The sequence below is a fragment of the Suricata suricatta genome, chromosome 10 (assembly GCF_006229205.1).
Source record: "Suricata suricatta isolate VVHF042 chromosome 10, meerkat_22Aug2017_6uvM2_HiC, whole genome shotgun sequence".
NCBI lineage: Eukaryota > Metazoa > Chordata > Mammalia > Carnivora > Herpestidae > Suricata > Suricata suricatta.
The window spans coordinates 19,524,468-19,550,358 of record NC_043709.1 but is presented as its reverse complement, the minus strand read 5'-3'; the positions used below and the strand labels follow the sequence as shown (position 1 = coordinate 19,550,358).

Sequence of the window (25,891 nt, the reverse complement as noted above, 5' to 3'; positions counted from 1 at the left end):
ACCAGACTCAAACACAAACTGCTGATTGTCAGAGGGGAGCTGAGTAGGGGGATATGCTAAATAGATAATGATTAAGAGATACAGACTTCTACTTATAAAATACATAAATCCTTCAGATAGCTGTGAAATTAGGTGATTAACTAGTTGTTACTTAACCTTCTAATTTCTGTATAAATCTAATTACATGAAACAGAAGTTGTTGGTGTTTTGATTTTTTACTTTGCTTTTCTGTTTGGAGTGTCATTGTAACTACTGTATTGTAAATGATGGAAAATAATTGCATATGTTAAAAAAATATGAAACTTTATAAAGTAAAAAAAAATAAAATAACATTTCAAAAAAAATACATAAATCTTGTAAAAAGTACAGCACAGGGAATATAGTCAATATTTAATAATGTTGTATGATGACAGATGGTGACAATACTTATTGTGGTGAGCACTGAGTAATGTATAAAATTGACACATCGATATGTTCTATACCTGAAACTAAAAAAATGTCATTTGTCATTTATACTTAATTAAAAAAAAAAGATAATTCCTCTGCAGAGTATCTCGTATTCTCATATATAAGTTAGTGCTGACATTGAGGTTAGGTACTATCCAGGTTAGGACTCTGGATAATCATAGTTTTTACTGAGACAAGGGCAAATTTGGTAGGTCTACACACAGAACTGTTAGAAGAATTAACACTTCCAGATCTTTGCACATTTCTGGGGCTAATGAAAAGAATACTGGGCTCAAGACACATGAAGACTCTATTATCTTGAGTCATTTTTCTGTTTTCCCACCTGTCATTATAGTAATAAAATTGGCAAGGATAAAATGGAGCTACATGGATTTAAGTTCTTAGGACCAGTGCCTTGCTCCTAGTAGGTATTCAACAGATATTTGTGGAATTTGATGCTGATTCAAAAGTTATAGTTGGGGCATGTATTAGGAAGGACTCTTTCATGGCAAGTGGCAGAAATCCAGTGGCAGAAAGCCAAAAAAATCATTGGTTCAGGTAATGGGGAGGTTGATGGGATAATAAATTAGTAATGGCTGATCTCAAGCCTCCAGCAGGGTCAACAAGACAATGCCTCTCTACTGGCTCCGAGTTGTTCAAATGACCATTCTCAAGCAAGCTCTCTCCACATAGTCTGAGAGAGCCAGCAGCAGCTCCAGGCTTTTACCTTCTGTGATTTGCTAAATGACCATTCTAGCATAAGTCCTGGTGAGGATTCTCACTGATCAGCTTTTGAGCTGGAATCAGGGGAGGGGGTGAGCCCTGCCTAACCCACATGGATAATTTCCCAGAGGAGAGGAGATAATTCTTTTACTGGGAGAAAGGATGGACAAGTAAAGTGACAAATGAAAGTTTACACTGTCTATCATGAGTGAGGACGACATCGTGAGAATGGATGAGATACAGGAGTCAGGAAAATCATAGTTTGGATGTAACCTTCATTCTCCTATATATTTATAGATACCGAGACTACCGGGACCCTCCTCACTCACTGGTGCCCTATGGCTACACACTGCAGTTCTGGCACGTCCTGGCAGCCCGACTGGCTTTTATCATTGTGTTTGAGGTATCTTCTCTTAACCAATTCCTTTACTACTTTTGCCATCATGAAGTAACTAAGAATAACGTATATGCAGCTGTGAGAACTTTCACTGTGTTTATATATGTCCAGAAATATTATAGTAATATTATGTAGCCTTTTTTTAAAATATTTTTTACCTTGAGTTGTTCAAGAAATAATTGAAAGTTCGTTGTTGATTGTTAATGGGGAAGTCAGAAATCATTAGTCCTAATACTCTTGGGCCATTGTTCCTCAGCTTTAGGAAAATTGTAGGTTTTATCATCACTGCTCAGAGATTCAGATACATCAGGTCTGTAATTTGCTTTTCACAAGCCCTCCAAGAGGATTCTTTCTGATGTAGGTGTTCAAAGACAATAGTTTGGAAAGCTATAGCATTGTATGGGGTATTATACAAGTGGCAGCCTCTGGTTGTGTGTCATCATGGCATTATATTCAAGACACAAATAAGTATTCATTATCTTAGACTCAAAATTGACTTAGAATCTACCTAGCAATTGCCTATAGGTCAATAAAAATGAAGACTAAAATAAAATAGATTATTTAAGAAAATTACTGCTAAAAGTCATATGCATTTCTTTTTCTTTTTGAGAGAGAGAGAGAGAGAGAGAGAGAGCGCGTGAGTGAGCATGTTAGCATGAGCTGGGTAGGGACAAAAAGAGAGGGAGACACAGAATCCAAAGCAGACTCCAGGCTCTAAGTTGTCAGCACAGAGTGGGGCTCGAACTTGTGAATGGTGAGATCATGACTTGAACCAAAGTGGGACACTTAACCAACTGAGCTACCCAGAAGCCCCAAATCATTTGTATTTCCATGACTATATTTATAAATGAGAATTTGATATCCAGTTATATATATTAAAGCCAGATTAAGGAAAAACCAAGACTGCCTTTTGGCTTAGACTGGAAGTTTCCTATACCTCTTTTTCCATTGTTTCTTTTCTTCACTCCAGGGAACCAAAAGACAAGCTGTTCTTCCCTGGGAATTCACTCATCAATGACTCAGTCCCTCTTTCAAGTTTTTAATACTTTAGAATTATGGAAGACTTTAAGTCATCATCTGCCACTTTAGTGATAATCCTCGTATAGACAAACAGAAATGACAGTGATTCTAGAGTTTCACCTATTAGTCAGATAAAGAATTTGTGGCAGTTTACAAAAAAAAAGTTTCTTCCTGAAATGATCATATCCCTTAGGCCTAGTGATAATTCTTACAATCAAAATTTGCAAAGCAAATTTAGCAATCTGTATTTGTAACATTTTCCTATAGTTTTCACAATAATGCCCTTTTTATATATGAGTGAATTGAAGCTCAGAGTGACTTATTCTTAGCTAAATAGACAGCCCTTAAGTAATAAAAGCTACAGAGCCATGATTCAACCCTGGCTTTTCTGATTCCACAGTATATGTACTTCCGGCTCTCCTTTGCATTCTCTGACCACTCGTTCTTCACATTCTTTCTGGTTGCTTTTTCTCATTCCCTGTAAAGTGTCATCAGGCCAAGTTCAGTCCTCACCTATCCCTTTGGTCTTCTTTCCTCACACACACCTCCCTTGGCCTCATTCCACTTTCCAGACACCTGAGAGGCTCCACCTCCCTGAAGTGAGAGGTGTTCTTGCACCAACTTCCAGAGCCTTTCTGGCTAAGGATGGGCAACAGACCTAACTTGTATTCTCCTTTATGTTTTTAGCATCTTGTGTTTTGTATAAAGCACCTCATTTCATATCTGATCCCAGACCTCCCAAAAGATCTAAGGGATCGAATGAGAAGAGAGAAGTACTTAATTCAAGAGATGATGTATGAAGCAGAACTAGAGCGTCTCCAGAAGGAACGAAAGGAGAGGAAGAAAAATGGAAAAGCACACCACAATGAGTGGCCATGACGAGGTAGGTGAGAGGTGTGCTCATGGTCTGAAACCTCTCCTTGGGTTGAAGTTGGTGCTTTAAACTCCTTGAATCAAAGCTTGCCATTGTTCTACTGATAGGAGTCAAACTCCTTAGAAGCTTCTCAAACCAGCTTATTTCTTAATTGCACAATTAATCCGCTTTGCACATAATTCCTGCAACTCTTCTCTACTCTTGGCCTGGCAGTCAAGGTCTTTAGGACATAGCCTCATTGTTCCCTGACTAAACCTTCTTCTCTGCCTTCTACTCCAGTTTGGCAGTTCTCTCTAAACAGAAAGAAGAGTCATGTTGTTTTGGGAATATTAAAGTCACCTTTTTATCTCACCCAAGGCGGCCCTCCCTCCATCACCCATTTATGGTTTCCGCCCAGGCTGGTCCATGTCACACCGTACCCTCTAATATGTTTTGCCCAGACTCATCAGCCTACAGAAACTCCCTTCTTATAAACGTCTCTGGTTATCACATCATTACTACATGTATTGACCTATATGTTGAATTCTTAATTTATGACTTTCCAATAGTTATCAAGCTTCCCAGCACAATTATAAGCATCTTTAGGAAAGTCTTTATGGATTGTAACTTTATTCTTCCAACTATTTAGCATAGCATTAAGCACATGGCACCCATTAAATGCAATCCAATCCTATCAATCCTAACAAAAGGTTAAGTGGATTCAGGCTAAAAACATTGTAAGACAGTTTCATAATGTTCCCATAAACTTTCTCAGAAAGTTTTCCCAAAACCTTCTCTCAGGTAAGTCAATTATTGGCTGTGTGTCCTTGGACAACTCAGTTCACCCCTGGGCTTCAGTTTGGCACTCTGTGACTCTAATATCTTACCATTTCTTTTGCCTTCCTCACCCTTCATTTATCCCCCTCCACTTGTTTGAAGACTAACTTTGAAAACATTTTCCAAAGTTTGGCCTCCAAAGAAAAATGAGATATATAGGGAGGGAAAAGGATGTTTTTCATTTTTCATATTAAGATGTAAACAATATCTGCAGAGCTATTATTTGTTGCTCAACTAGTGAAGTTGTGTCACCCCATTTCTGTGTTAAGAGTCTAGGAGGTTATTTTGAGTTGGATATGAGGGTGGACTTGGAGGAAATCACCCAGACCCCAGACCCCCAAGGATAATAGTAGTATATAGATATTGAACAATGCCCCTACCCTCAATTCCAAAGTAGGTCTTGGTTTTACTAAGGCAAGACATTTTTTGCAATGTAATAATTTTGCCATTTCCTAGATCTGCCATCTGACTATGTGACTTTGGGAAAATTGCTTACTGTTTCTGAGCCTGCTTATTTGACAGAACTAATATGCAGCTCAAGTAAGGCTGCGCATGTGAAACATGTATGAAACAATAAAGTGCTACAGAATGCTAGACAGGATTTGTTAAACATTGTGCTATGGTCCACCGGATTCTCTGTAGGACCTGGAATGGAGTATTCATGTGGATTTGATTTCCACTTTTACAAAAGTAAAGCAGCTAGACTGAACAATACTTTGAGAGCCTATCCAGTTTTTGATATTACACTGGAGCTTAACTAACTGGAACTGAATTTTAAAATGTAAAAAATAAAAATAAAAAGGAGTCTATCTGGTTTTCACCCTCTGGGATCCTAGAATTTGTTCCAAGCCCCTGGCCCCAATACCCATTCTGATCATCTCTTCTCTGGCTCTGGTCAGCCTTCAGAGGAAAAGGCTGGCTCTCCAGATGGCTTTGTTTAGGGCAGGAGGCAGACATCAGTGAAGAGAGCTGCTCCCAGGAACGCCAGCGGCTGGAGACCAAAGTGCCGCAGCGGCGTTACCTGCACTTCTAGGGGCTGCACGGGGCTCGAAGGCTGGTAGCCAACTGGGCGTTTCTTCTGGCCTCATCGTTATGCGCTGCCTTCTCCCCAGAGGCCATTTCTAATTTTCACTTGATATTTATCTGTCTTATTCCGCCAATAGTTGGCAGGATGTCACCTGCTTCGGACTGCCTTTCTGACTCAGTCTGTTCATCTGTAAAGCAGCCACAATAACGTTCAGACCATACTTGACTCCGTTTGGGGTTACAAATTTTTTCAGTGCCTCTGATTTGTGGCGAGTACAAAGAAACCATAGCACACCATGTTCTTAAGCCATCGTGTGTACATAGGGTTTCAAAACCTTCTTTCCTCTTTCTAGGGAAAGGACCTGAAACCTGTTTACTTCTCCCAGCTGTGCAAAAGCACACTCCAGCGAGTGACTACAGCGCAGCCGCAGTGCATGTCGCATGTCGCAGACATCGGCAGCAGCAGGGGTCAGCGCTCGTGAAGGACTGCCTGGGAAATCATGCTGCTGTGAAACCACGTTGCAGCGCACACTTGCTCCCCACCCCTAGGCCATTCTTGACCCAGCAAGCATGCACGTCATGGGCAGTTACATTCTCAAGTTTTTAAACCCAAAGGGAACTTGTGTACTGGGCCTGTTTTTCAGCCTGTTTGCTACCTTTTTTGCATTCTGTCCCATGTGACTTTTACAGACACGGGGCTAATAAGGATATTCAGACACCTGGACACACATTCCTAGAATGTCATCATATGGTCCTAATTCCATGTCACCGAATGATACAGACAAGACCCTGTTTACAACTTTCTTTTTTTTTTATTTCAGATCTTTCTGAGGAGATTGTTATATATGACATATCTATAGCTATGTGTATGGCCATAGATGTATTTCTGTGTGTACATATGTATAGTCATGTAATCTTACATATGTACATACAAATACGGAGATATATAAAGTACATAGAAATTCCTTACTTGTAAATAGCCAAGGGTACTGACATGAATGACAAATTTTCACATTTAAATAGTCATCAACATGAAGCCATGTTTAATGCTTGTATAATGTGATGCAATAAAATTTAAAATAAATTTATGCACATGGAATATTTTCAGTTGGGTCTTCTGAAAATCTGTCGCATTTTTTTCTCAAAGAATAAGAGAAATTAGAGTGGGATCTTTTAAGGAAAGGTTTATTACTCCCACACACTCCTGAGAAATCATTTCAGAAAGAGTAAATTTTTTTCCATCTTGTTTCTAGGCTACTTTTTTAGAATATCAAGCCAATTAATTAGAGATCTCTCAGAATAACTTAGAAAATGTCATTGACATACTTTGAGGAAATATGAAATATAGCCAATGACACTTATGTATGAGGTTTTAATTGCCCTGATTAGTTTGGTCTGCTAACCTTTGGAAGAGGCCATCCAACCGAGGGGGGCGGGGGGGGGGGAGTTACGCTTCTAAGCAATGCCTTTTACAGTTACTCTTTTTCTAGAGATAGCAGAACCTGCCCTTGAACTATGATATCATCTTGCCTATGTGAGTTGAGATGAGAGTGTTCCCTTTATCATGTCCATCAAACACCATCCTATTTTAGACATGTATTCACTTAAGCTGATTGATTCCCAAACACCTTAGGTGTTTTCTTAGCCTGTATAGTACCAGCAGTCAGAGTGGCATTGAGCAGGGTAGGACTTCAACCATTTCTTAGCTCTTTCTATGATCTGATGTTCCTGGGAGTGAAGTCCTAACCCTAGTAGGGCCTAAACTAAGGAGATGCACTTTATGGAAACTGAGACAAAAAGCCACTAAAAGAGTTTTCTTTTCAATCACTGGCTAAGAAGTCTGTGAAACAATTCACATCAGCCCCAGGGAAAAGGAATTTCCATGAAGAGTTTCCAGAGATGAAATGCAAAGAGATCCCAATAAGACAACTTGGGATACTACTCAGCTTGTAACTTTGTTTAGTATGCCTGAAGCTCCACCCAAGCATCATGGCCCAGTAAGTCCTTGGGGCAGGGAGAGCAGTGGGGGCAAAGAATTGTGAGCCCCTCTTTGGGTTTGGAATTGGCTATGAACATTCATAGCTAGGTAGAAGACTACCAAAGGCACTGGTCAGTATAAAAAAGTAAACATTTACTAAGTACAACTTTCTATGTAGTCTGAACATAAACTGAACTTAAGACAACTTCATGGCCAAAATTTTTTTCTGCCTGAATAGCACTTTGCTATTCCAAGTGCTTCTGTCAATCACAATTCCAGAGACATTCCTGGCATATAATTCTTTTCTTCCTCCCTTTTTCCTTTACTCTCTCCCTCCCTTCCTCTTTCTTCCCACCCTCCTGCTTGCCCACTCTTCTTCCCTTCATTTCTTTCTACCAGTGCAGTGAGTACACTTATTCACCTTCCCTGTTTGGGGTCCAAGGAAAATGTGGTGAGTATCTTAAGATGTCATTAGGTTTGTAGGGAAGAGGAAGGCAAAGAAAGAAGAGAATTTCTGGTGTACTTTATAAGAAATGAAGTGTTGGGAATAATATCACCAAGATGAAGACATAGGTTCCTGTCTTTGTTCCCCCTCACAAGAAGAAAACTAGCAACCATTCATGGATAAGACCACTGAGAGAAGCTTAGAATGCAACGGTGATGCTGAAGCACCTCCTGTACTATGAAGACCAAAAAAGACCACATTAGAAGGGTAAGAGGAGCAGCTAATGCTGACAGATTGCCACTCCTCCAGGCTGGTACAGTTCTGTGCCAAGAGGTCTCCCCGGAGCCTGCAGTTCCTCCAGGGGAAAAAGAGAGCTTAGTGTGGACATCCAGCAGCCCCAGTGTTGTGGTCACTTCTTAGCAGTTCTCATTCCAATTTTGCCCCCACAGGAATCACAGGGCAACCTGCAGACCTTGGCCACTGGGAATCAGATTGTAATGGAGAAGAAGGAGGGGCTTGCAACAACCAGCAGTCATATCTTGGAGAACTGAGTTCCTAGCTGCAGTGCCCAAGAAGTAATCCTAACCAGTGGCTTTGTTTATCTGCAGAGCTGTGACCAGGGAACTTGGTGGGATGCCTGATTCCACTCCTCAAAACACACAGGATGAATGCATAAAAAACAAAATCCAATTATATGCTGCCTAAAAGACACACATAGACTGAAGAGACAGAAAAAGATATTTCAATTAAATGGTAACAAAACAAAATCCCCCAAAGGTAGCTATACTTACTAGACAAAATAGGTGTTAAATTAAAATAGTAAAAAGGAGGCAAAGAGGTCATTATATAATGATAAAGGGATTAATCCATCTAGAAAATATAATAATTGTAAATATTTGCACCCAGCATCAGAACACCTATACATATAAACCAAAGGTAATGGAACGAAAAAAGATAAATGAATGGCAACGCAATACTAGTTGGGGACTTCAATACCCACTCTCAATAATGGACAGGTCACCCAGACAGAAAATCAATAAGAAAATGGCAGATTTGAATAACACTATAGACCAAATGGACATAACAGACCCATGGAGAACACCTATCTGACAACACCAGAATACACATTCTTCTCAAATGAACATGGAACATTTTCTAGTAAAAACCGTATGTTAAACTACACAATAAGTCTTCACAAATTCAGAAAGATTGAAATCACACCAAGTATTGTCTTTGTCTATAATGGTATGAAATTAGACAGCCATAAAGGAGGGAAACTGGATGATTCACGAATGCACAGACATTAAACAACACTCTCCTTAACCAATAGATCAAAGAAGAAATTAAAAATATCTGGGGACAAATGAAACACAACATACTGGAACTTATGGGTTGCAGCAAAGCAGTTCTAAGAGGGAAGTTCATAATAGTAAATGCCTACATTAATAAACAAGAAAAAAATAAAAATAAACAAGAAATATCTCCAGTAACCAAATTCTATACCCTAAGAAACTAGAAACAGAACAACAAACTGAGCCCAAAGCTAGCAGAGGAAGGAAATAAAGATTAGAGCAGAAACAAATAAGAGAAAACAATTCAAAAAATTTTATTTTCATAAAACCAACTTTTAAATTTTTTTTTTTTTAGTGAAAAAGAAAAAGCATGAGTGGGAGTGAGAAAAAGGGAGACACAGAATCCAAAGCAGCTCTAGGCTCTGAGCTATCAGCACAGAGCCTGACATGGGGCTCAAACTCACATACTGTGAGATCATGACCTGAGCCAAAGTTGGACGCTTAACCAACTGAGCCAGGCGCCCCACACCAACTCTTAGTTTTATTAAAATTGACTAACTTTTAGCAAGACTGACCAAGGGGAAAAAGAAAGGACCTAAATTAAGTTATAAGTCAAAACGGAGACATTACAACTAAGTCCACAGAAATGCAAAGATCATAAGAGGCAACTAAAAAAAATTACATGCCAAAGAACTGGAATACCTTGAACAAATGAAAAAAAAATCCTAGAAACATGCAACCTACCAAGACCGAATCAGGAAGAAACAAAATCTGAACAGACTGAGAGTACATGAGTGACTCAGACAGTTAAGCATCTGACTTCTGCTCAGGTCATGATCTTGGGGTTCATGAGTTCAAGCCCTGCATCAGGCTCTCTGGTGTTGATATGGAGTCTCCCTTGGATCCTATGTCCCCCTCCCTCTCTGCCCTTCCCCCACGTGCACTCTGTGTCTCTTTCAAAATAAACAAACTTGAAGATAAAAAAATATATCAACAGAAAAATTTCTAGTAAGGTGATTAAATCAGGAATCAAAAATCTCCCACTAAAGAAAAGCCCCAACCCAGATGGTTAAATGTTTGGTAAAATAAACCATTGAAGCCAAGAATTGATGCCAATCTTTTGTAAATCTTCCAAGGGGAAAAAAAAAGAAAATGGCAGACTTCAAAACTCATTTTGCAAGGTCAGGATTACTCTGATTCCAAAATCAGAAAAGGACATTATAAGGAAAGAAAACTACAGGCCAATGTCCCTGATGGATAAGGTAAAAATGCTCAAGAACATACTAGCAAGCTGAATTCGGCAGCATATTAAGAGAGTCATTTACCAGGATCTGGTGGAATTTATCTCTGGGTGCAATGATGATTCAACATACATAAGTCAATAAATGTGACACATCACAATAGACTGAAAGGGGAAAAAACATGATTATATCAATAGATAACAAAGTTTTTGACAAAATTTAACATTTGTTCATAATAACACCTAACAAATTAGGTATAGAAGGAACAAATTTCAACATAATAAAGGTCACATCTGACTGTCACACAGCTAACGTCATATTCAATAGTGAAAGCTGAAAGCTTTTTCTCTAAGAACAAGAACAAAGATGACTATTCTCACTACTCTTATTCAACATAGTATTTGAAGTCCTATCCAGAGCAATCACATAAGAAATAAAAGACATCAGAAATACAAAAGGAAGAAGTAAAATTGTCTCTAGTTACAAATGATTTTATATAGAGAAAATATATAAAGAGTACAATACTAAAAATATTGTTAGATCTAATCAACAAATTCAGTAAAGTTGTAGGAAACAAAATTAATGTACAAAATCACTAGCATTTCTTGTGCATTGGAAGAAAAAATATTTTTAAAATGTTCATACTACCAAAAGCAATCTACAGATTTAATGCAATCCCTATCAAAATACCAACAGTATTTTTCACAGAACTAGAACAAACAATCCTAAAATTTGTACAGAACCACAAGACACTGAATAGCCACTGCAGTCTTGAGAAAACAGAACTGGCATCGCGCTGGAGAGGCCCGGAAAGATGGTGGAATTGGAGATCCCTAAGACCTCATCCCACCTTTACAGCAAGATTTATCAGTCACATCCAAGTAGATAAACTGGAGTGTGATCCAAAGACTGGCAGAACAAACTCCACAACTAAATGTAGAGAAGAAACTGCATTGGAGAGCTTAGGAAGGGCAGAAACAGTGGTTAGGATCTGCCTGCAGAATGCAGGGAGCTGCAGTCAAAGTGAGGGGAAAGCGTCAGGGAGCCCACATTGGGAAAATGAATCCCCAAGTCTGGCCTGAAGGGACTGAATACCCTGTGTTCAGGGGACTTGGAACCTGAACTGTAAAAGTCAGCTGACTTAGGGGTGCCTGGGTGGCTCAGTCTGACTTCCCCTCATGTAATGATCTCAAGGTTTGTGGGTTTGATCCCCATGTCAGGCTCTGTGCTGATATCTCAGAGCCTGGAGCCTGCTTTGGAGCCTATGTCTCCCTCTCTCTCTCTGTCCCTACCCCACTTGCTCATGCTTGCTTGCTCTCTCTCTCTCTCAAAAATAATAAAAACATTTTTAAAAGTCTCTAGAGAAAAAAAAAGAGTCAGCTGACTCAGCACTGGGCAAACCTGGAGAGTGAGTGATAGCCAGTCTCCACCTGTAAAGAAATAGTAGTTCAAGGAGAGGCAACATAGAAGCAACAGCTTACACAATGGGAGGGAGACCTGTTTATACTGATTTTGGAGCATGTTGGGGGAAGGGGAAACAAAGAAGTTGGCAGGCGATGTGTGGGAGGCAGCAATGTACAGACACTTGCTACTCAACCTGCTAGCAGTGTGCCTGCCCATGAGTTATCCTGAGGACCCCAAGCCTGCTGGGCCTTGGCCCTGGGCTCAGTGCAAATCTCGCTAAAGATGTACTACTGGATGCACAGATGTTGCAGGCCCCAGTTGCCGCACTTCTTGCCCAGCCATTGTGCACACAAACACTGGGAACAGATATGCTGCACCCAGCCACTGCAGGAGAAGATGCTGCAGGCCACCAGGCACTACGGCTGCTGTATCTCATGCCCCCAGCAGCCACTGGGCTGTGAGGGATAGAGTAGGGCTGGTGGCTTAGTGCAAATTTTGCTAACACAGCCACCTAGCACCTGAGCCCTTCTGCTCTCACAGCCCCGCAAAGCCAGCCTGCCTGGGGCTCACTAGCATCACAGAGAGCAAGCAGGTTCCACAACAGGCACGGTCAGTGGAGATGTCTGGAGTGAAAGGAAAAGTGATTCACACTCAATAACAGGATGCAAGCAATGCACATAGGAGACTTTTGAAGAGCCAGGTTCTGATGAACAAGGGACATTGCACTGGAGGTCATTACAGGACCTCTTCTTCATGTCTTCTACTCTAAAGAGCAGAAGATGTACCTGACCTTCTTACACACAGAAACAGACATAGAGTAGACAAAATGAGGACACAGAGAAAGAGCTCCCAAATGAAAGAACAGGACAAAATTACAACAGATCTAAGCAAAAGAGAAGTAATATGCTAATACAGAATTTAAAGTAACGATCATATGCAAAAATTCTCAACAAGATACTAACAAACCAGATCCAATAATACCTTAAAAAGAATTATTCACCATTATCAAGTGGGATTTATTTCTGGGATGCAGGGCTGGTTCAATATCTGCAAATCAATCAACGTGATACATCATATTAATAAAAGAAAGGGTCAGAACCACATGATCCTCTCAATAGATGCCAAGAAAGCATTTGACAAAATACAGCATCCTTTCCTGATTGAAAAAACACCTGAAGAAAGTAGGGACAGAAGGATCATACCTCAGGATCATAAAAGCCATATACATAAGACCCGCTGCTAATATCATCCTCAATGGAAAAAAACTAAGAGTTTTCCCCCTACAGTCAAGAATATAAGAAGGATATCCACTCTCACCATTGTTATTCAACATAGTGTTGGAAGTCCTAGCCTCAGGATTCAGACAACATAAAGAAATAAAAGGCATCCAAATCAGCAAGGAGGAAGTCAAACTTTCACTCTCCACAGACAACATGATACTCTATTTGGTAAATCTGAAAGATTCCACCAAAAAAACTGCTAGAACTGATCCATGAATTCAGCAAAGTCACAGGATATAAAATCAATGTACAGAAATTGGTTACATTTCTATACACCAATAATGAAGCAGTAGAAAGGGGAATCAAGGAATCAATTTCCTTTACAATTGCACTGAAAACAATAAAAATATCTAGGAATAAACCTAACAAAAGAAGAAAAATCTATATACCAAAAATTTTAGAAAGCTTATGAAAGACAATAAAAAATGGGAAAACACTCCAAGCTCATGGACTAGAAGAACAAATATTGTTAAAATGTCAATATTACCCAAAGCAATCTACCTATTCAATCCAATCCCTACCAAAATAACACCAGGATTCTTCAGAGAGCTAGAACAAACAATCCTAAAATTTATATGGAATAAGAAAAGACCCCAAATAGCCAAAGCAAGCCTAGAAAAGAAAAAGCTGGAGGCATCACAATTCCAGACTTCAAGTTGTATTACAAATCTGTAATCAAGACACTATGGTACTGGCACAAGAACAGATACATAGATCAATGGAACCCAGAAATGGATAGACAAATATATGACCAACTAATCTTCAACAAAGCAGGAAGGAATATCCAATAGAAAAAAGACAGTCTTCAACAAATGATGTTGGGAAAATGGATAGCTACATGCAAAGGAATGAAACTGGACCACTTTCTTATGCCATACACAAATGTAAATTCAAAATGGATTAAAGTCCTAAATATAAGACCTGAAACCATAAAAGTCATGGAAGAGAACACAGTCAATAATTTCTATAATATTTGCCACAGAAATTTGTCTCCTGAGGCAAGGAAAATAAAAGCAAAAATAGACTATTGGGACTATATCAAAATGCAAAAGCTTCTGCACAATGAAGGAAATAATCAACAAAACTAAAAGACAACCTACAGGAGGAGGCAAGATGGCAGAGAACTAGGAAGGTCCGTACTTTTCACCCACCCACATCTCTCAAACAAAGAAGGGCTGAAGCCATAAGACACTGAACACAAGAGTCTACGAGGGAGAGACAGAGTCTGCTAAGACGACGGCCTCATAAGTGTGTGCTTTCTAATTGGGGAAGATAAAAATAAGCTGGGAACCAGAGGTGCAGAGGGGAGAAGCCCCCTCCATGGAGAGCCACAGCGAGACGATGGGAAGAGAAAGAGAGGCTGAAACCGCTCATACAGCTATCTCTGGAGAAGAGAAAAACCTCGTCCCAGGAAAGAGAGGGATCCTATCATCCCATGGGTAATTGCAGGGTGTTCAGAGAGAGAGAGATCCTTTCTCTAGCTGTTGGCGCTTTCCTTGGGCTAGGTGCCCCAATTCCAGGCAGTACCAGGAGAAACTGCTCCCTTACTCCCCCTACTCGATCTCCGGCTAGGAAGCCACCCAGCCTACGGGAGTACATTTCCAGCGGTATCATTAAAATGCATTAACTAAGGTCTGGAAACAAGGCAGGGTGTGGGAAATACAATTCAGCCCACCTTGGCTACGCCCACCACACAAGGAGATTGGAACCAAAAGAGTTAGTTGCAATGCTTGGTTCAAGAAGGGGCTGGGGTGCTGCCATTTTCTCCCCACAACCACCAAGGTGGGGCCTCAGGGAGCAGTCCGCCTGTCCTGCAGTGGAGGTGAGAACTGCCTACACCAAACCACGCCCATCTGTGCTAGAGAGCTGCACCCCCCCCACCCCCCCAGCTCAGGGCAAGACCAACATTGATGCATTGCCATGATTAACTCTAGATCAATTCTTGCTATTCAGATATATTTTCCCTTATCTCATTCTTATCTCTCTCCTCTTCTGGACTGGGCACTCTGGTCATTGGTTTGCTTAAACAGTCACATATAATCCATTCTCTTGATGCATATTCTACACCTATATTGCTACCTTCCTTTCTCTCTCTGGAATAATCAGACTATATAGTTTCTTTGGGTAACATTATCTTTGTCCCCACCCCCACCCCCAACCTGCCTCCTACCATATTCTCCTCTTTCTCTCTCTGAATTAAGCCTTTCAGTCTCTCTGCCTGGTCAATGTTCAATTTCTTTCTCCTCACACCTGTCACTTTTCTCTATTTATATGCTCTTCATCAGCACTGCCTCCACCCTCCTCTTTATCTATAGCTGAGATTTCTGGTTTTATGCTTTTAGACTGGCCTTTGTCTTTTGTTGTTTTTGTCCCCTCCCCCTTTTTTTCCTTTTTTAGTTTGCTTGTTTTCTTGATTTGTCTGGTAGTTTGCGTGCTTCTGTTCCCTGTGTGTTTGTCTGTTTTCCTTTTCAGGGTTTCCTCAAGAAACAAGCCAAAGTACACATGGTGGAGAGACCCAATATCACTATGAGTAGGGAAATAAAATAACCAAATGCACAAGAGACCAAGGGACACCATTAAAAGAACACTACCTGAACGGACAGGCCCTGGACAGTCAGTGAGTCTCCTTTAATATAGCAATACACAAAGGTGCACAGTGCATAACAAGCTTTTTTTTAAATATAGCAATAAGCAAAGGTGCATGGTGCATAACAAGCTTTTAAAACTGACAAGAGACAGAAAGCTAGCCAAAATGATGAAACAAGAGAACTCTCCTCTAAAGAAATTCCAAGGATGGGAGCCTGGGTGGCTCAGTCAGGTAAGCGTCCAGCTTTGGCTCAGGTCATGATCTCATGGTTTGTGGGTTTGAGCCCCACGTTGGGCTCTGTGCTGACAGCTAGCTCAGAGCCTGGAGTGTGCTTCAGATTCTGTGACTCCCTCTCTCTTTGACCCTCCCCTGCTCACACTGTCTCTGTCTCTCAAAAATAAGTTAAAAACATTAAAAAAATTTTTTTAATTCCAGGGAGAAATAACAGCTACAAAATTGTTCAAAACAGATATAGGCAACATAACTGAGCAAGAATTTAGAACAATTGTCACAAAATTAATCTCTGGGCTTGAAAAAGGCATGGAAGACATCAAAGAAGCTATTGCTACAAAGATTATGGACCTTAAAAATAGTTGTGACAAATTAAAAAAATGCTATAAATGAGGTACATAATAAAATAGAGGTGGCCACTCCATGGATTGAAGAGGCAGAGAGGAGAATAGGTGAAATAGAAGACACAGTTATAGCAAAAGAGGAAGCCAAGGAAAACAGAGAAATTGATCAAGGAGCATGAAAGGGGAATTTGAGAATTGAGTGATACAATCAAACAGAACAATATCTGTATCATAGGAATTCCTGAAGAAGAAGAAAGAGAAAGGTGCTACAAGGGTACTTGAACAAATTATAGTGGAGAACTTCCCCAATCTGGGGAAAAAAATAGACATTGAAATCCAAGAGACACAGAGAATTCACCTCAAACGTGACTTGAATTGATCTTCTGCACGGGATATCATAGTGAAACTGGCAAAATAGAAGGATAAAGAGAGAATTCTGAAAGCAGCTAGAAATAAAGGGGCCCTAACATACAAAGGGCAACCGATCAGAGTGGTTACAGACCTATCTAATGAAATTTGGCAGGCCAGAAAAGAATGGCAAGAAATCTTCAAAGTGATGAACAGAAAAAAATATGCAGCCAAGAAGCCTTTACCCAGTAAGCCTGTCATTCAGAATAGAAGAGATAAAGGCTTTCCCAAATAAACAAAAATTGAAAGAATTCGTCATCACCAAACCAGCCCTACAAGAAATCTTATGAGGGGCACTCTATGAAGGAAATGTTGCAAGGAACACAAGATACCAGAGACACCACTACAAGCAACCCTACGGAGAACACAATGAATCTAAACCCATATTTCTCAATAATAACACTGAATGTAAATGGACTGAATACTCCAACCAAATGACACAGGGTAGCAGAATGGGTAAAAAAAAAAACAAAATCCATCTATTTGCTGTCTACATGAGACTCATTTTAGACCTGAAGACACCTTCAGATTGAAAGTAAAGGGATGGAGAAATATCTACCATGTGACTGGAAGCCAAAAGAAAGCCGGAATAACCATACTTATATCAGACAAACTGGATTTTAGAGGAAAGGCAGTGACAAAAGATGAAGAAGGACATTATATAAAAGTTACAGGTTCTCTCCATCAGGAAGAGCTAACAACTATAAACATCTATGTGACAAATTTAAGAGAACCAAAATACATAAAACAATTAATCACAAACAGAAAACATCTTATTGATAAGAATGTGCTAATAGCATGGGACTTTAATACTCCATAGACAGCAATGGATAGATCAACCAGACAGAAAAATCACTAAAGAAACAATGGACCTGAACAAAACATTGGAACAGATGGATATGATATATATAGAACTCAGCATCTTGAAGTTAGGAAATTCACCTTCTTGAGTGCACATGACACATTCTCCAAGATAGATCACATACTGGGGCATAAAGCAGCCTTCCATAAATATAAACAAATTGAGATCATACCATGCACACCTTCAGATCACAATGCTATGAAACTTGAAATTAACCACAAGAAAAAGTCTGGAAAACCTCCAAAAATGTGGAGGTTAAAATCCACCCTACTAAAGAATGATTGGGCTAATCAGATAATTAGAGAAGAAATTAAAAAATATATGGTAACAAATGAAAACAAAAATACAACAACCCAAACTCTCTGGGACGCAACAAAGGCAGTCCTAAGAGGAAAGTATATTGCAATCCAGGCCTATTTCAACAAACTAGAAAAAGAGCAAATTCAATATCTAACGGTGCACCTAATGGAACTAGAAGGGGATCAGCAAGAGCACCCCAAACCCAGCAGAAGAAAAGAAATAGAGATCAGGACAGAAATAAACAATATAGAATCCAAAAAAAACAGTCAAGCAGATCATTGAAACCAAGAGTTGGGTTTTTGAAAAAATAAACAAAATTGATAAACCTCTAGCCAGGCTCCTTAGAAAGAAAAGAGCACCCAGATAGACAAAATCATGGTTCTCTTGCAACCAATCCCTTAGAAATACAAGTAATCACCAGAGATTACTATGAAAAACTATATGCCAATAAACTGGACAACCTAGAGGAAATCAGCAAATTCCAAAATAGAGGCACTACCAAAATTCAAATGAGGAGAAATAGAAAGCATGAAGAGACCAATAACCAGTAAGGAAGTCGAATCTGTTATCAAAAATCTCCCAATGAATAAGACCTGGGGCCAGATGGCTTTCCATGGGAATTCTACCAGACATTTAAAGCAGAGCTCGTACCCATTCTTCTCAAACTATTCCAAAACATAGAAACAGAAGGAAAACTTCCAAAATCATTCTACGAAACCAGCATCACCCTGATACCCAAACCAGACAGAGACCCAGCAAAGGAGAACTACAGGCCAATATCCTTAATAAATACAGATGCAAAAATACTCAACAAGATACTAGCAAATTAAATTCAACAGCATATAAAAAGAACTATCCATCATGATCAAGTGGGATTCCTTCATGGGTTACAGGATTGGTTCAATATTTGCAAATCCATCAATGTGATACATCACATTAACAAAAGAAAAGATAAAAACCATATGATCCTGTCGATAGATGCAGAAAAAGCATTTGACAAAATACAGCACCCTTTCTTAATAAAAACCCTTGAGAAAGTCGAAATAGAAGGAACTTACTTAAACATTATAAAAGCCATTTATGAAAAGCCTACAGCCAATATCATTCTCAATGGGGAGAATTTCTGAGAGTTGAGAGCTTTCCCCCTGAGATCAGGAACACGATAGGGATGTCCACTCCCACCAGTGTTGTTTAACATAGTGCTGGAAGTCCTAGCATCAGCCATCAGACAAGAGGAAATAAAAGGCATCAGAATTGGCAAAGAAGTAGTCAAACATTCACTTCTTGCAGACGACGTGATACTCTACATGGAACACCTGATCGACTCCACCAGAAGCCTTCTAGAACTGATCAATGAATTCAGTAAAGTTTCAGGGTACAAAATCAATGTACAGACATTGGTGACATTTTTATACACCAATAATGAAGCAACGGAAAGAGAAATCAAGAAACTGAACCCATTCACAATTGCACAAAAAACCATAAAATACCTAGGAATAAACCTAACCAAGGATGTAAAAGACATATATGATGAAAACTATAGAAAAGTTATAGAAAAAATTGAAGAGGATACCAAGAAATGGAAAAACACTCATGGATCAGAAGAATAAACATTGTGAAAATGTCATTCCTACACATTCAATGCAATCCCCCATCAAAACTGCACCAGCATTCTTCTCAAAGCTAGAAGAGGCTATCCTAAAATTTGTATGGACCCTAAAAAGATCCTGAATAGCCAAAGTAATGTTCAAGAAGAAAACCAAAACAGGAGGCATTACAATCCCAGACTTTAGCCTCTACTACAAAGCTGTCATCATCAAGACAGTATGGTATTGGGACAAAAACAGACACATGGACCAATTGAATAGAATAGAGAACCCAGAACTGGACCCACAAATATATGGACAATTAATTTTTGACAAAACAGGAAAGAGTATCCAATAGAAAAAAGACAGCCTCTTTAGCAGATGGTGCTGGGAGAACTGGATAGCAACATTCAGAAGAATGAAACTAGACCAGTTTCTTACACCATACACAAAACTAAACTCAGAATGGCTGAAGGAACTGAATGTGAGACAGGAAACCATCAAAACCCTCGAGGAGAAAGTAGGAAACAACCTCCTTGACCTCAACCGCAGCAATTTCCTACTCGACACATCCCCAAGGCAAGGGAATCAAGAGCAAAACTGAACTCTTGGGACCTCATCAAGATAAAAAGCTTCTGCACTGCAAAGGAAACAATCAAGAAAACTAATAGGCACCCAACAGAATGGGAAAAAATAGTTGCAAATGACATATTGGATAAAGGGCCAGTATCCGAAATCGACAAGGAACTTCCCAAACTCCACATCTGAAAAATTAATAATCCAGTGAAGAAATGGGCAGAACACATGAACAGACACTTCTCCAAAGAGGACATCCAGATGGCCAACAGATACATGAAACGATGCTCAGCATCACTCATCATCAGGGAAATACAAATCAAAACCACACTGAGATACCACCTCACACCAGTCAGAGAGGCTAAAATGAACAAATCAAGAGACTATAGATACTGGCGAGGGTGTGGAGAGACGGGCACCCTCCTACACTGTTGGTGGGAATGTAAACTGGTGCAGCCGCTCTGGAAAACAGTGTGGAGGTTCCTCAAAAAACCATCAGTAGAACTCCCCTATGACCCAGCAATAGTACTGCTAGGGATGTACCCAAGGGAAACAAAAGTGCTGATGCATAGGGGCACATGTACCCCAATGTTCATAGTGGCACTTTCTACAATAGCCAAATCATGGAAAGAGCCTAAATGTCCATCAACTGATGAATGGATCAAGATGTGGTTTATATGTACAACGGAATACTACATGGCAATGAGATAGAATGAAATCTGGCCATTTGTAGCAACATAGCCTGACACCCTCAAGGTCCATCCAAGTGAAATAAGTCAGGCAGAGAAGGACAGACACCATATGTTGTCACTCATAAGTGGAACTGGAGGAACTTAACAGAGGACCATGGGGAAGGGGGAAAAATAGTTGGGGAGAGGGAGGCAAACCATGAGAGACTCTTGAATACTGAGAAGAAACTGAGGGATGATTGGGGTGGGGGAGAGAGGAAGGGATGAGATGGGCATGGAGGAGGGCACTTTTATGGATGAGCACTGGGGGTCATATGGAAATCAACTTGACAATCTATAAAACAAAAAAATAAGATAAAAGACAACCTACAGAATGGGAAAAGATATTTGCAAATGACTATCTGATAAATTGTTAGTATCCAAAATAAATAAAAAACTGATACAACTCAATACTCAAAAAGCAAATATTCAATTTTAAAATGGGCATACATGAATAGGCAATTCTCCAACGAAGATATACATATGACCAATGGACACATGGAAAGATGCTCAACATCAGTCATTATCAAAAAAATGCGAATCAAAACCACAATGAGATATCCTCATTCCTCTCAGAATGGCTAAAATCAAACAACAAAAAAAAACAGATGTTCATAAGGATGTGGAGAAAAATTAACCCTCTTACACAGTTGGTGGGAATGGAAACTGGGGCAGCCACTGTGGAAAACAGTATGGAGTTTCCTCAAAAAGTTATAAATAGAACTACCCTACCATCCAGTAATTGCAGTACTGAGTATTTTCCCCCCAAAACAAAAACACTAATAGAAAGAGATACATGAACTCCTATGTTTATTGCGGCACTATTTACAATAGTCAAATTATGGAAACAACCCAAGGGTCCACCGATAGGCAAATGGACAAAGGAGATGTGGGGTATACATATGTACACACACACACACACACACACACACACACAAATATCATAAAAAATGAAATTTTGCCATTTGCAATGACATTGAGGGAGCTAGAGTATAATGCTAAGTGAAATAAGTCAAAGACTTATTATCATATATTCCACATATGAGTGAAATCATAAGAAACAAAACAAACAAGCAAAGAAAGAAAAAAATAGAAAGGCAAACCAAGAATTGCACTCTTAATTATAGAGAACAAACTGATGGTTACCAGAGGGGAGATGGGTAGGGGAATTTGTGAAATAAGCGATAGGGATTAAAAAGGACACTTACCATGACGAGCACTTAATAATGTATAGAAAGTTGAGCCACTATATTGTATACCTGAAACTAACACTGTGTTTCTATACTAGAATTAAACAAAAGGCAGATGAAAACACCACAAAAAAGAAAACACAACTCAATGAACATAGATGCAAAACTCCTCAGCAAAATATAAGCAAACTAATTCAACGATACATTTAAAAAAATTCACAACAATCAAGTAGTATTTATTCCAGAGATACAATGGTGGTTCAATATTTGCCAACCAATCAATGTGATGCTTCACATTCATCAGAGAAAAGATGAAAGCCAAATAATCTTCTCAATAGATGCGGAAAAAGCATTTGACAAAATACAACATCCATTCATGATAAAACTCTCAACAAAATGGGTTTAGAGGAAATAGAGCTCAAAATAATAAAGGCCATATATGGAAAAAGCCACAGCTAATATCAGACTCAATGTGAAAGACTGAAAGCTTATCCTCTAGGATTAGGAACAAGATGAGAATGTTCACTCTCACCACTTTTATTCAACGTAGTACTACAAGACCTATCAGCATCAATAAGACAAGAAATAAAAGGCATCCAAATCGGTAAGGAGGAAACAAACCTGCGCTATTTGGAGAGGACATGATGTGTGTGTGTGTGTGTGTGTGTGTGTGCGCGCGTGTGTGTGTGTGTTACCCTAAAGACTATACCAAAAATGTATTAGGACTGCTAAATCAATTTATTAAAGTTGCAGGATATAAAACTAGTATACAAAAATTCTCTGGATTTCTACACACTAATAATGAAGTAGCAAAAAGAGAAATTAAGAAAACAGTCCCATTTACAATTGCACTGAAAATAATGAAGTGCCTAGGAATAAACTTAATCAAGGAAATAAAAGCCCGTACTCTGACAACTATAAAACATTGATGAAAGAAATTGAAGATAACACACATAAACCGAAAGGTATTCTATGCTCACAGCTTGAAAGAATTAATATCATTAAAATGCCCATACTATCCAAAATAATCTACAGATTTGATGCAATCTCTATCAAAATAGCAAGGGCAGCTTTTCACAGAACTAAAACAAATAATATAAAACTTGTATGGGACCTCTAAAGATCCTGAATGGTCAAACCAATCTTGAGGAAAAACAAAGCTAGAACTATCACAATCTCAGATTTCAAGATCTACTACAAAGATACAGTAATCAAAGCAGTAAGGTACTGGCACAAAAACAGATACATTGATCCATGGAACAGAATAGAGTGTCCAGAAATAAACTCATGTTTATATAATCTGTTAGTCTATAACAAAAGAGGCAAGAATATACAATGGGGAAAACAGTCGCTTCCCTAAATGGTTCTGGAAAAATTGGATAGCTACATATAAAAGACTGAAACTGGATAACTTTCTCATACCATACACAAAAATACACTCAAAATCGATTCAAGGTCTAAAAGTGAGACCTGAAACCATAAAACTCCTATAAGAAAATACAGGGAGTAAACTCTTGCACCTGGGCCTTATCAACATTTTTCTACATATCTTCTGAGGCAAGGGAGAGAAGCTCAAAAATAAACTATTGTATTACAATCACTAATTGCCAGGAAAATGCAAATCAAAACCACATTGAGATACCATCTTACACCTGTCAAAATGACTAGAATCAAAAGGACAAGAAATAAGAAATGTTGGCAAGGATGTGGGAAAAAGAAAGCCTCATGCATTGTTAATGAGAATGTAAATTGGTGCAGCCACTATGGAAAACAGTATGGAAGTTCTTTTTGAAAAGTAAAAATATAGGCAGTGCACCCTTCAGTTCTGTGAATTTGTCTCTTGCTTTAACAGTGTTTGGATGGAACAGACCCAGGGACGGCCCTTCTATCGGCCTCTGACCACTCTCCAACCTTTTTTCCAGTCGTAACCTTTGGAACTATCTTCTTGCCCATCCTCTGCCTCCGGGACCACCCAATACCAGATTTTGAACTTAGCTCCTCATTACCCATCAACCATGAGTTCCCAGATTCATAGTATTATTCCATTGAGGTGGAGGCTGCCGTCAACCACCTGGTCAACATGCATCTGCAGGCTTCCTACACCTACCTCTCTCTGGGCTTCTATTTCGACAGTCACCATGTGGCTCTGGAGGGTGTGGGCCACTTCTTCCAAGAATTGGCTTGGGAGGAGCAGGAGGGCCCCGGAGGGGTGGGGGGTGGGGGGCAGGAGGGCCCCAGAGAGTCTCTTGAAGATGCAAAACCAGCGCCGTAGCCCTGGCGTCTTCCGGAACTGGCAGAAACCAACCCAAGATGAGTGGGTTAATACCCTGGATGCCATGGAAGCTGCCCTACTTCTGGAGAAAGGCTTGAAGAAGGACCTTTTGGAGCTGCATGCCCTGGGTTCTGCTCTCACAGACCTTCATCTCTGTGACTTCCTAGAGAATCACTTTCTAGATGAGGAGGTGAAACTCATCAAGAAGATAGGGGACCACCTGACTAATCTCCGCAGGCTGGGCGAGTACTTCTTCCAAAGACTCACTCTCAAGCATGACTGGAAGTCTCTGGAGCCCAGCAGCCTCTGAGAGGGTCATCCCCCAGTTGCCAGAGCTTGTGCCCAAGTCTCTCCGAGCTGGCACTAGTCAGCTTTTTAATCCTGGAACCCTCCTGCAAGCCCTGGACCAAATGAAAACCATAAAGCTTTTAGCACCATAAAAAAAAAGGAAAAAATAGAAATGCCATGTGATCCAATCGTCCCACTACCAAATGTTTACTGAAAATAAAAACACTAATTTGAAAAAATATATATATTCATTCCTATGTTTATTGCAGGATTATTTATAATTGCCAAGATATGGAAATAGCACAAGTATCCATCAACAGATGAATGAAGAAGTTGGGAAACCTGGGTGGCTCAGTCAGTTAAGTGCCCGACTCTTGATATCAGCTCAGGTGCTATCTCATGGTCTGAGATCGAACCCATATCAGGCTCTACACTGAGCATGGAGCCTGCTTGGGATTTTTGCTTTCTCTCTCTCTCTCTCTGCCTCTTTCTTTCTCTTTCACTCGATAAATATATAAATAAACAAACATGAAGAAAAGCAAATATTTTAAAAAAGAAGTGGTCATATATAATAGAATATGAAGCCATTAAAACAATGAGATCTTTCCATTTGTTACAACACAGATGGACTTCGAGTATATTATGCTAAATGAAAAAAGTCACAAATACCATATGATTTCACTCATATGTAGAATCTAAAAAATAAAACAAACAAGGAAACTAATAAAAAAAAAAAAACAGACTCTAAAATACAGAGAACTAGTGGTTACCAGAGGGGAGGTGGGTAGAAAGATGGGTGAAATAAATAAAAGTTTTAGAGATACAAACTTCCAGTTACAAAATAAGTCATGGAGATAAAAAAGACAGGATAGAGAATACTGTAATAACATTGTATGCTGACAGATGGTGACCCCAGTTGTCATGCTACTGAGTAATGTATAGAATTGTTGAAATAATGTTATACACCTGAAACTAATATAATAGCATGTTATTTATTCTTTCATAAAAAAAAGAATATTGTGAAAAATCTAATGATGAGCCAAGGATCTGAATGGATATTTTTCCAAAGAGGACATGCAGATAGCCAAAAGAGACATGAAAAGGTTCTTAACATCACTAATCATAAGGGAAATGCAAATCAAAACCACAATAAGATATCACCTTAGACCTGTTATCACACAGAAGAGAAATAATAAGAGTTGATGAGGATGTAGAAGAAATAGAACACTTGTGCACTGTTAGTGGTAATAAAAATTGGTGCAGCCACTATGGAAAACAGTATGAAGCTTCCTCAAAAAATTAAAAATAGAACTACTATATAATCCAACAATTCCTCTTCTGGGAATTTCATCCAAAGGAAACAAAAACGTTAACTCAAAAAGATCTCTGCAAGTTCATGTTTATTGTGGAATTAATAGCCATGACATGGAAGCAAACTAAGTATCCATCAATGAATACTTATTAAGTGAAATCTCACTTAAATGTGGAATCCCGAAAAACAAATGCAAAAAAACCCCCAAAACAAACAAACAGAAAAACCTCAACAACCAAACTCGTAGACAAGGAGAACAGATTA

At 39.3% G+C, this 25,891-nt stretch overlaps 2 protein-coding genes across 3 annotated transcripts in view; both read left to right on the top strand.

The window, feature by feature from the left end:
- Positions 1-6,410, top strand: part of ANO4 (anoctamin 4) — a 229,315-nt gene extending 222,905 nt beyond the window's left edge. For both annotated transcript variants that reach the window (XM_029955757.1, XM_029955756.1), the window contains 3 exons: positions 1,468-1,573; positions 3,275-3,470; positions 5,657-6,410. In XM_029955757.1, coding sequence (XP_029811617.1) covers positions 1,468-1,573; positions 3,275-3,466 — 298 coding nt within the window. In that variant the 3' untranslated portion in view covers positions 3,467-3,470; positions 5,657-6,410. The remainder of the gene's footprint in view (positions 1-1,467; positions 1,574-3,274; positions 3,471-5,656) is intronic.
- LOC115305092 (ferritin light chain-like) lies at positions 5,745-24,337 on the top strand. Its single transcript, XM_029955436.1, has 5 exons — positions 5,745-5,781; positions 8,036-8,220; positions 23,608-23,679; positions 23,791-23,945; positions 23,983-24,337. Exons 1-5 carry the CDS (start codon positions 5,745-5,747, stop codon positions 24,335-24,337), a joined length of 804 nt encoding a protein of 267 aa, XP_029811296.1.
- The last annotated feature ends 1,554 nt before the right edge of the window (positions 24,338-25,891 follow it).